This window comes from Schistocerca americana, chromosome X, assembly GCF_021461395.2.
Source record: "Schistocerca americana isolate TAMUIC-IGC-003095 chromosome X, iqSchAmer2.1, whole genome shotgun sequence".
NCBI classification, from domain to species: Eukaryota; Metazoa; Arthropoda; class Insecta; order Orthoptera; family Acrididae; genus Schistocerca; species Schistocerca americana.
Genome location: NC_060130.1, coordinates 108,258,756 through 108,271,288, shown reverse-complemented (window position 1 = coordinate 108,271,288; position 12,533 = coordinate 108,258,756). Strand labels below are relative to the sequence as shown.

General features: G+C 47.3%; 1 protein-coding gene across 1 annotated transcript; it reads right to left on the bottom strand.

Moving 5' to 3' along the window:
• Positions 1 to 227: 227 nt before the first annotated feature.
• LOC124555841 (anther-specific proline-rich protein APG-like) lies at positions 228 to 11,406 on the bottom strand. Its single transcript, XM_047129906.1, has 3 exons — positions 11,193 to 11,406; positions 7,798 to 8,213; positions 228 to 323 (listed from the first exon to the last, which is right to left on the bottom strand). The coding sequence occupies exons 1-3, from the start codon at positions 11,404 to 11,406 to the stop codon at positions 228 to 230; spliced, it is 726 nt and encodes a 241-aa protein (XP_046985862.1).
• Positions 11,407 to 12,533: the final 1,127 nt, after the last annotated feature.

Here is a 12,533-nt window from a genome sequence, read left to right as displayed (position 1 = left end):
AAGTGCTTTTGTATCTGCATATGAGAATGTAAAATTACTTTTCACTTTTATTAGAAATAAATAATAATTTATAAGATTGAGTGTTTTTTCTTTCTATGACATCCAACGTCCCTAGTATTGTAAGTTTATTCTTTTTATATTGTATATGAAGGGAACTGTACGAGAGAGACACATACCCCGGCCTTTGACGTGGAATGAGCCTACTGTCATAGTTAGGCGCGGATGCGTCAGATACCGATCTCGCGGCCTCCGTCGAAATCGACAGACACGCGCAGCCGCTGACGCTTGGTAGGGGGTTGCACCAGTTGCCGGCCTCGCGGCCGCTGTGGAAAGCGATGCGTCAGATTACGATCTCTAAAGTATCTGTTGACGTAGGACTGTAAGAGATAGCGCTGCAGTGGGCTGTGTGTGTTCGTGACAACTAGCAGAAGTCCGGCACTTGTGATTAAAAGCAGGAAACCTTGTAACTTTATGCAGTGCGATGTGGCTGTATGTACGTATTCTGCATACACACATAAATAAATTTATAATATTTTTAATAAAAAGAATAATCATTATTAGGGTATCAAATAATAAAAAAATTTTTTTAGAAGGAAATAACTGAGTTTATTGTTGAATTCAGAATTTAACATTTTTCACATTATATATGAATATGAGTTTACAGATATAAGATTGGTTTTTAACCAAAAATCTGAAATTCCACATCTTTTTAGATAATTTTTTAACAATTTTAGATAATTAAGAAATATATATAAGCATTCTCTTCAGATAAATTATATATATAATTTTAAAGCTAATGCAGAGGTACTACCCTATCATACAAAGTAACTAATATCGCTAATGAAGTTCCATCAGAAAAACAAAGCACTTTTAATTAATACCAAACCTATTTGTTTCAAGTCAATGGCTCTAAACATTTTCGAAAAGAACAACAACAAATTGAATACATATTTTTTTCCAAGTAAGTCGATTTAAAGATTTTCAACTACAAGAACAAGGTGAACATATATATTTTTCTTTAAAGTGGACGTCTAGAAACATTTTCCGCTAGAACAAGCAATTGAACATACAGAAAGAATTTAATTAGTGGAACTCATACACTTAAAAACTAGTTCTGACTGGGTGGCTAGCGGTAGGTGAAACTTACAAACTAAAATCTAAGCTCTATAACGACTAGCAGTGATGCATATATTACGTGAGAAAATTTTATTATTTTTTTTGTTCATACAGAAGTTAATTGGCTAAATTTATAGCCTTTTCATATATATATATATATATATTAATAATGGGCAGCAATATGTAGATATAAAGACTTTTTAAATAAGTTTTTTTTTATTTATTATGATTTTCTTTGAAAAAATAATGATTATATTTACATACACACACACTTAACACAAGTTCGCGCTCATTCGCACACTCAGACATGCATGGAAGCACGCAAACTGATACACGCAACAAAACACTCTCATCAACTACACTCCTGGAAATTGAAATAAGAACACCGTGAATTCATTGTCCCAGGAAGGGGAAACTTTATTGACACATTCCTGAGGTCAGATACATCACATGATCACACTGACAGAACCACAGGCACATAGACACAGGCAACAGAGCATGCACAATGTCGGCACTAGTACAGTGTATATCCACCTTTCGCAGCAATGCAGGCTGCTATTCTCCCATGGAGACGATCGTAGAGATGCTGGATATAGTCCTGTGGAACGGCTTGCCATGCCATTTCCACCTGGCGCCTCAGTTGGACCAGCGTTCGTGCTGGACGTGCAGACCGCGTGAGACGACGCTTCATTCATTCCCAAACATGCTCAATGGGGGACAGATCCGGAGATCTTGCTGGCCAGGGTAGTTGACTTACACCTTCTAGAGCACGTTGGGTGGCACGGGATACATGCGGACGTGCATTGTCCTGTTGGAACAGCAAGTTCCCTTGCCAGTCTAGGAATGGTAGAACGATGGGTTCGATGACGGTTTGGATGTACCGTGCACTATTCAGTGTCCCCTCGACGATCACCAGTGGTGTACGACCAGTGTAGGAGATCGCTCCCCACACCATGATGCCGGGTGTTGGCCCTGTGTGCCTCGGTCGTATGCAGTCCTGATTGTGGCGCTCACCTGCACGGCGCCAAACACGCATACGACCATCATTGGCACCAAGGCAGAAGCGACTCTCATCGCTGAAGACGACACGTCTCCATTCGTCCCTCCATTCACGCCTGTCGCGACACCACTGGAGGCGGGCTGCACGATGTTGGGGCGTGAGCGGAAGACGGCCTAACGGTGTGCGGGACCGTAGCCCAGCTTCATGGAGACGGTTGCGAATGGTCCTCGCCGATACCCCAGGAGCAACAGTGTCCCTAATTTGCTGGGAAGTGGCGGTGCGGTCCCCTACGGCACTGCGTAGGATCCTACGGTCTTGGCGTGCATCCGTGCGTCGCTGCGGTCCGGTCCCAGGTCGACGGGCACGTGCACCTTCCGCCGACCACTGGCGACAACATCGATGTACTGTGGAGACCTCACGCCCCTCGTGTTGAGCAATTCGGCGGTACGTCCACCCGGCCTCCCGCATGCCCACTATACGCCCTCGCTCAAAGTCCGTCAACTGCACATACGGTTCACGTCCACGCTGTCGCGGCATGCTACCAGTGTTAAAGACTGCGATGGAGCTCCGTATGCCACGGCAAACTGGCTGACACTGACGGCGGCGGTGCACAAATGCTGCGCAGCTAGCGCCATTCGACGGCCAACGCCGCGGTTCCTGGTGTGTCCGCTGTGCCGTGCGTGTGATCATTGCTTGTACAGCCCTCTCGCAGTGTCCGGAGCAAGTATGGTGGGTCTGACACACCGGTGTCAATGTGTTCTTTTTTCCATTTCCAGGAGTGTATTTACACTATGATAAAAGAGCCATACTATTTCCACGCATAGCCCACATTCATAACATTCACACGCTCATTCCCTCTCTATCACTCAACCAGAGTCCCCCACCCCTACTTTCGTTTCAAGTAAATAGTGTGAGTATGGGAGGGTTCCCACCCCATCCTCACAAATGACTCTTTTATCGTCATGAGGAGACAGTCCGACTTTAGACTGCAGCACAGTGTACACCTCGTGAGCTCGTGATCGAATGCTAGTTTGTTGAACCATGTGTGGATGAGCGCCTTCAACGCTACGACCGTACAGGCACTGCAAGTAGTCCTCGACCGTAAGCGCACGAGACGCGATCCGTCTAACACCCTTTGCCCGTCTCAGAGTGCTCCCGTCTACTGTGCGATATGCATACATTTTCGATCTCAGTCCCACAAACTCTACAATCGGTAAACCATTCGACTCGTCTTTCATGAGAACGATAACCTTCTTGTTCTGTAGAACAATACCATAAGGATTATTGACCTCATAAGAAGAGGTGTCGAATTCTTTACCATTGCACCTAATTACTTCATATGGATCACAGTTCTTGATCCAGTAGATAAAGCTGTCTGTATCCATATAAAGTAATTTTGGATCTACGAAATGAGGTTTCGCAAACTCATAGTGGAATCGGTACATGTAGAATTTGGAGATATCGAGTATACACATCCCCAAATAGATGGGTTTCATAAACTCTACTGCAGTCTTCGACATCTCCACAGCAACAAAGTTTTCATTGAAGATGGTGGCAGGCTTAAAATTTGGCCTGGCTATACATTTTCTCACGCCGTAACGCCCTTCCCATGCGGTTCTAATAACAATATCGCGTTCATTTCTTACATTTTGCATAGTTTTCCCGAAAATCGAATTATTCATTAATTTATAAAAGTCTTTTTCAAAATCATTACTCGCGAGCGCCCTCTTTTCGGTATTTAGTTCAATATACTCCTTCAACCAGGGGGATTGCTTGAACGAGATTGCCCGGGTGATTTTAATGAGCTCCGTTCCTAATCTGAGACACTGCTGGAGGTTACGATAATGAATAATATACCTCTGCTTATCCCCAACAGTGGCCATCAGTTTAGGGATGGTGCTTCCTCGTGGAATTTGTTGCTCTGGACATAACGGCAAGTCGCTTGTCTCTCCATGCAAATTATTAGGGTACGCGATGTCTGCCTCAAGCACATACCCTACATCAGAATCGGCCGCAAGACCCATTATCTGTCCACCTAATCCCTTCAATTCGTCTTCAGGCACCCATTGGAACCCAGCAACCGGCAGCGGTTGCTTCATAGCATGCCCATATAAATTGTTAACATCTAAGTACAAAATGTAACTAGAATCAAGGGATGCGTTGTACTCGACACCCATCCGCGGATTATTTGCCCTGGCGTGTCTGTGAACACATTGACAAAGTCCACCGCGGATCCCTCGCTCAAAAAATAGAAGCATTGAAGCATCAGTCAAAAGTTCAATGTTGCAATCCGTTTTTTTGAGCATAGCGTCCCAGGACAACCCAGGTGCCGTGTAATAAAAGGCAGGGTCCAGAGAGTACGTGGTCATACATACACTTCGGAACTTTTCGAAAACATCTGCAAGCAAACGAACGTCCGTGTCCATGTATAACCTTGCATATTCTCCCAAATTGGGGATGTTGAATTCCTGCCAGACATTAACGGCATGCTCATAATCTGTGATAGTTATGGTATCGCCAGTGAGAGTACTGGTAAAAGAAGTTATGTCGGGAAGCCTGGTTTCATTGAGTTTTGCCATACTATCAAGATACTCGTACGGGAAAACTCCTTTCCTCGTCGCAAGTTGAAACTTTTCCTCATCGGTAAATGCAGATCGAGTGATATGCATATCATTCCGAGGTAAAGTCTCAACCAGTTTCTGAAGCGAAGTTTGCATAAATCGTAGAGAGTCAAGGAAGCGGAGCGTAATTTTCGGCGTCATTCGTTTTGAAAAATAAATGTACTTTTCAACACTTTCAGGCAGGATATTGACCTGATCATTCTTCATACCGAACTTAGCCAAGTGCTCAACGAGAAAATGAGCGTCATACCCGCTCAGATTATGAAAAAAGACGGGTATGTGTGTAGGTAACTGATACTTCAAGTTGCATGCTTTGTGGGCTGCACCGCGGAACTTACCCGTAAGGTGACAATGGTCTCTACGAGGAGTCTCCGCTTTTCTATCTAAGACCAGCCCGCAAATATGACAATTAACAGCCTTTTCATACAAGTCATCATTTTCCTTTGATTTGGTCATGGGAATATTGATGCTGTAGAGCTTGTGAACTTGCCAAGAAAGTTTTTCAAGCTCTGTGAGAAGCCAAACCGCCGGGTCGTTCCCTACATAAGACTGATAGCTATTAAGTTTACAATCATATGCGCATACAACTTGGAACGCAGCCGCATAAGGTACGTGTTTTTGTGTGAAGGTTGTGTGTGAGGCTAAGGGGTTCCCTTCACAACGAGTAATAGGAGCCAGCAAGCATTCAAAATCGGCGTACACAACAAAAGGACAACGCTGCTGGTGGTGAGCATTTTTAAATTTAATGAAGTTATTTTCCTCAGTGGGCATAACAACACGTACCGGGTCCTTGCATGCACAATCTAATAGATGTGTTGCTAATAACTCTTGAGATGAAAAATAATTCAAACACCTTATACAAATATGTTGTTTATGATCATTTTTACTTAACTGGGAGGAAATGAGTCGGGACATGTCTTTGATCCAGACGTAGTGATAATTATCACGTTCGGAGAAGAGCAGCATGTTGACATGCAACTCTCGCTCACCTGCAAATTTTGAGAAATGGAGGGGGCCTACTACTGTATGCTTGTTCTGCTCATCTGACTTGCTTTTCTTCTCCAGGCCATAAACGTGGACCGATATTGCGGTATTCTGAGCCTCAAACTTAGGTATGTCCTGGATTCTTAAAGGGAACTCTATTCCTTCAAAGTTATACTGTCTCTTAATATCTTTGACTTTGTAACTGCTGGGACGATCGGGATGATGTTTGTAATTGTAATTTCTCTCGCAAGCCAGGACTGACCATGCAAAACACGCATTATCATACTTATTTTGAACATTAATGCATGCTTGCTTTTTCTCAATATCTATAGGGAGTTTAATATAACTGGACCCTCCATTCATTGGATCATAGACATGTATATGGATGTCGAGGTGTGGTATACTGCTGAGCGCTTTAGCGGATCCACGTACTTCCATCTCGGAAAATCGGGCCATAATAGCGCTCAAGGTGGATTCTCGATACCACTCAGCAATCGATGTGCTCCGAGAAATAACGCCATTGTCACCTCATATATAATGCAGAGTAGCCGTCTCCGCGTCACCTTGATGTTTAGGGGAGTGACTCAGTTCACAGCATAACACAGCACTGCATTTAAAGGCGTTAAATTCCGGATCTTCTAAGAGTTTGAGGAGCTCGGTCTCCAAGACGGGGAGGCACGCCTCCAAAAACCTTACAGGATCGCGATACCTCCCGCCTGGATTCTCAATTCTGGTGAAAGAGATTCGCCCCTCAAACGCTCTAGCAACTGCTGAGTATTCTAAGGGAGTCATTACGCCGTTATTCTGATCGAATTCGTTATCGATAGGACGGGGGAGAGAACTACCGCCAGCCATAAGGAAATTACTATTATTACTGTTGCTACAACTAGGAGTCCACCCGATAGATGAATGGGCTGGTGATGGGTGATCGTAATCATCATCATTTGCGGGGAGAGGTATACGTCTCGGAACGCATACCTTGCGTGGGCGGCGGCGGCGAGCTGCTGCTTCTAGAGGAGGAGGGGGGTGACAGCCGGTTTGAAGGGCCAGGCTGTGGCGACGGCGGACGGGCTGCGTAGCCAAACGGTTGCGACAGCGCTGGGGGAGGAGCTGGCGCGTGTTCTGCATCCGCCTGTGCTGCCTGTGCTTGTTCCTGTTGTGTTGGAGGATTAGCCGCTTGTTTGGCGATTGCTTCCACCAGACTTTGTATTTGCTGACTCTGTAACAAGATCAACTGTTGTAATTCGGCAGACATAGTGAACACAATTAAACCAGCCCCCAAAATTTTACCGCTATAATTAGTATAACAAGAAACAAGTTGAACCAGCCCTGCACACGAGTTCGGCAGTCCTCGTCGCCAGTTTTGTGGCGGCGCTCGTAGCGACAAGCAATTCGCTGTAGAAACGGCTTACGAAGTCACCGCCACACTTTTAATAGCGGGCCGACCGGTCCGCTGGAACAGTGAACAGAAAGATGAAAACCCAAACACTCTGATTAAATAAAAGTCGGTACTTATCTTTATTAACGAAGATACAGAAACACAGTAGTGAACTCGGTGTCTACAGAAATCTGTCTAGTTCGAGTCGGAGCGGCTAAGTCAGCGTCGGCTGACGACAAACAACAACTCTGCTGCGATGAACACACAACTGACTAGCAAGTACACAATTCGGTGGCGAGTATACAACTGAGCGGCGAATACAGAACTGTCCTAGCGCTCGCGACTCCAGCGCTTAAGAAACCAGAAGCCAGCGGTGGCGCGCGCAGACTTGCGGCGATTTCCTGCCTCGCTGGCGCTGCTTATGGGGACGGCGTCCGGACTTTGATGTTGCCAATCTTCTGGCAGCGGGCTCGGGTGGCATTACTGGCTAGGATATAACACTCCTCCCCCCCAAATCGCCGCACCGTCGTTGAATAATGACGTGGCGAGCGTCGACGGCGGGGGAGGAGTCTGGCCGCAGGCGTAGCAGAAGAGACCGGGGCGGAGACTGTTGTCGGTGGCAGTCCCCGGTCCGCACCCCAGCATTGGCTGCGCGGGGCCTCGGGAAACACCGACTGAAAACCGAGGTCAGGGTGCACGCCTGTGACCACGGGCGCAGCTTCTGGTACTGGACGCGACGGGGCGTCGGGACCCACGAAGAGAGGCAGCGTCTCCTGACGCTGCGTCGACGGCTGCTGAGTGGGCGCCGGACAAGGCGCTGCGGTGTCAGACTCCTTGGGGGTGCCCAAGGAAAGCGGCTGCAGGACAGGCTGCACAGCCACCGCTTGGGAAGGCGGCCCGGCTGAGGGGTCGACGTGCATCAGCTCCGAAGGCGGTGGCGACTGAAGAGGGACCGCAGGCGCCGGAGCGACCACCTGGGGCGCTCCCGGATGAAGCTGCGCGGGAGGCATCAACGGGACAGGCTGTCGGCGTGGTAGCGGCGACGGCTGCTGCTGCTGCCCTGGGGGCGGCAGCGAAGTCGGAAGGCGCGGCTGGAACCCGCCGCGGACCAAATCTGTGGACAAAGAACGAGCGGCAGAATCCGGGCGGCCAGCGCGGCGCAATTGGTTCTGATGCCTCCTGTGCACCCCAGTAGCACCTTGAACAGTATAAAAACCGCGACCCTGGACACTTATCACGGTACCACGTTCCCAACGACGGCGACCGTGATAAACTCTGAAAAAAACGGCGTCGTTGCGCTGAAAACGCGTGCGATGCTCAGAAGCGGCGGGTCGATCCGGGGGGTGCAACAACCGTAGTAGGGTGCGATGACGACGGCCGTGGAGAAGCTCCGCAGGCGAAGGGCCGTCGCGTGGCGTGGTACGGTGCGGCGACAGGAACGTGATGAGGGCCTGCTGACGAGAGTGGGTAGCACGAAGGCGGTCCATATGATCCTTGAATGTGCGTACAAAACGTTCCGCTGCACCATTCGATTGAGGGTGGAACGGCGGAGTAAGAACATGGCGAATGCCATTGGCAGAACAAAAACTTTCAAATTCAGCAGAGGTAAATTGTGGACCATTGTCAGACACTAAAACTTCTGGAAGACCCTCAATACAAAAAATTGAAGTCAACGCCTGTATAGTTTGTGCAGACGTTGTAGACTGCATGGGCACAACAAACGGAAAATTGCTAAATGCATCTATCACGATGAGCCAACGAGAATTCCAATATGGACCAGCGAAATCAATATGTACTCGCTGCCAGGGACCGGCAGGGCGTGCCCACTCAAAATAGCGTTGAGGCGGAGCAGCTTGGTGTTCGGCACACGTCGAACAATCTGTAGACATCTGCGTAATCTGCTTATCAATGCCGATCCATGTACAATGACGGCGGGCAAGCTGCTTGGTGCGGACCACTGCCCAATGACCTTGATGCAACAAGTCGAGGACCTTGGATTGGAGCACTTGGGGAACCACTACACGAAGCTGGTCATTCTCGGTGCGTAACAGCAAAACTCCGTGCGAAACAGACAACAGATGACGTTGCGGATAATAGCGACGAACCACAGGATCCGATATGTCCTTTGCCTTGGACGGCCAACCACGTTGAACAAAACGTAATAGTAAACTCAGGTGAGGATCCGTAGCTGTCTCACGTGCCACCTGACGATAATCAATCGGAAAATCTCGGAGGGATTGATGCTCATCGGCGTCAATCTGATGGCAAGAGTCGTCAGAGGAATCGAAGACATCATCCGCAGCAATCGGCAATCTAGAAAGCGCGTCAGCGTTTGCATGCTGAGCTGTAGGGCGATACAGTATCTCATACTGGTATTGTAATAACAAAAGAGCCCAACGTTGTAGTCTCTGAGTTGTCCGCTGAGGAACTGGTTTAGACGGATGAAACAGTGACGTCAGGGGCTTGTTATCTGTTACTAAATAGAATGGTCTACCATAGAGGTAGTGATGGAATTTTGTGACACCGAACACAATAGCTAACGCTTCCTTGTCCAATTGGCTATAATTACACTGAGCTTTGTTTAGCAATTTAGATGCGAACGCAATAGGACGTTCGGTGTTAGCGACTCGGTGAGACAACACAGCACCGAGGCCGAAAGAAGATGCATCACAAGCTAACACCAGAGGCTTATTAGGGTCGTAATGGACCAGACAACGATCATTCAATAAAGCCTCTTTAAGCTGCTGAAAGGCTGATTGGCAATCAGCTGACCACACAAACGGAACATTCTTACGGCGGAGACGATGCAACGGTGCAGCAATCTGTGATGCATTAGGTATAAACCTAATATAATACGTCAATTTGCCAAGAACTGCTTGCAATTCATGCAGATTGCGAGGGGCGGGCAAATCACGAATAGCTGCTAAATGTGACTGGGAGGGATGAATGCCTTGAGCATTAATAACATGTCCCAGATACTCCATCTCCGTAAGGAAAAATGAACATATATCGATGTTGCAACGTAGGCCTGCCTGAGACAACACTTTAAACAAACACTCCAAATTACGGAAATGTTCAGCAGGCGTCCGACTGGACACAACAATATCGTCTAAATAGTTGCAACACGATGGCACATTAGCCAGAAGTTGTGACAAAAAACGCTGAAAAACAGCTGGAGCTGACGCACAACCAAAAGGCAAACGCAGAAAACGGAACAACCCCAACGACGTGTTTATGACAAAATACTGTTGTGATTGCTCGTCGAGGGGCAATTGCAAATATGCTTCACTTAGATCAATTTTGGAAAAGAAGCGAGCTTCCCCTAACTTATCCATCAGCTCGTCCGGTCTAGGCAAAGGAAAAGAATCAATGACAGTCTGAGGATTAACTGTCGACTTAAAATCAGCACACAAACGTAACTTGCCAGACGGTTTCTTTATAATAACTAAGGGAGAAGCCCACTGGCTCGCTGAAACGGGTTGAATAACACCGTTGTTTTGCCAACGACGAAGTTCATCTTCTACAGGTGCCCGGAGCGCGTGAGGCACTGGACGAGCACGCAAAAATCGAGGCTGAGCATTATCTTTTAACGTAGTATGAGCGGCAAAGTTCGCAGCACGACCTAGGTCGTTTTTTAATATGTCACTGTATTGGTTACACAAATCGGTTATGCCGTCTTGAGGAACAACAACAGAATTAATTTGCAACACATTGTCTTGGATAGACAGGCCAAACAAGTCAAAACAGTCTAATCCGAAAATGTTTACACTGTCTGTAGCGCGGAGCACTGTGAATGAAACTGTTTTTGTATTGCCACGGAATGTGGCTGGCACGCTACATACACCTAACACAGGAATTTGTTCTCCACTATAAGTAGCCAAAGAATGTTTTGCCGCTGAAAGTTTAGGGCGGCCGATAGCCGCATACGTAGCACTATTTATGAGAGTCACAGACGCACCAGTGTCTAATTGAAAATTGAAGGTCTTATCCTGGATGCGTAGCTTCACAAATAGTTTATTACACTGTCTCTGGATCGGTGCAGTGGAGGCGGAAGACACAAAATCAGCGCGTTTAGCGCGTGTTCGCTGCTTACGACAACTCGTGGGTAGGGCGGGTGGAACAACAACTCCCGCTTCACTTGCAGTCTGTACATTACTTTTTACAGCGTTTGAATTACGCTTGGGTCGCATAGCAGAGGGCTGGGTGGGTGGCTTATTGCGAACAAGTTTATTACCCACACGAACCGTGGAAGAGTCTTTAAACGCGACCTTCTGGGCGGGCTGGCTTTGAAGAACATGAATATCCATGGGCTGGGCAGCACTAGAATTGTTCTTGCGTTTACGCAAACAAACAGTCTGGATGTGTCCTTTCCTTTGACAAAAGTGACAAACCGCGTTTCTTAACGGGCAACGTTCACGAGGATGAGCAAGAACACACTTAGGGCAAGACTTAACTCTATCATTTTGCACACGCGGCTGACGAATGTGTTTAACATGACGCGGCCGGCTAGTGTTTACAGTCTGACTCTGCCGGTGGGGCCGCGAGCGTGACATAACTTGCTTAGCACAGGCAATTTGAGAAATACATGGCTGATCTAACTCACACTCAGCATAGTCAAAAGTATCTTGGGCTTCAATGATGTTCATCACAGTCTCTAATGACGGGTCAGGCAACGTTAAGATAGCAGCACGAATGCGAGAATCTGCAATGTTTTGAGTAATAGCGTCTCGTAACATGACATCACTGTAGGAAGCGCCACACACACAATTAAATCGGCACTGACGGGTGAGGCCCCGTAAATCTGTTAACCACTGTTTATTAGATTGATGTGGCAGTTTCTTTAATCTGAAGAACTTGAATCTGGCTGTTGCCACATGAACTCGCGACTCGAAATACTCAGCAAGCTTGTTAACAACAACGTCATAGTCTAAAGCTTCTGGCTTGGATTCCGGGAACAACTTACAAAGTAGTCGATAGACTTCCACGCCTGCAGTGGAAATTAAATAAAGCTGCCGCTCAGTACCCGTGATTTTGTAGACTGTCATGTGCGCCTGCAACTGCGCGAAATATTCTCGCCATTCTTCTCTTGATGCATCAAAAGCACGGAAAGGTGGTGCTGCCTGTGCTTGTTCCTGTTGTGTTGGAGGATTAGCCGCTTGTTTGGCGATTGCTTCCACCAGACTTTGTATTTGCTGACTCTGTAACAAGATCAACTGTTGTAATTCGGCAGACATAGTGAACACAATTAAACCAGCCCCCAAAATTTTACCGCTATAATTAGTATAACAAGAAACAAGTTGAACCAGCCCTGCACACGAGTTCGGCAGTCCTCGTCGCCAGTTTTGTGGCGGCGCTCGTAGCGACAAGCAATTCGCTGTAGAAACGGCTTACGAAGTCACCGCCACACTTTTAATAGCGGGCCGACCGGTCCGCT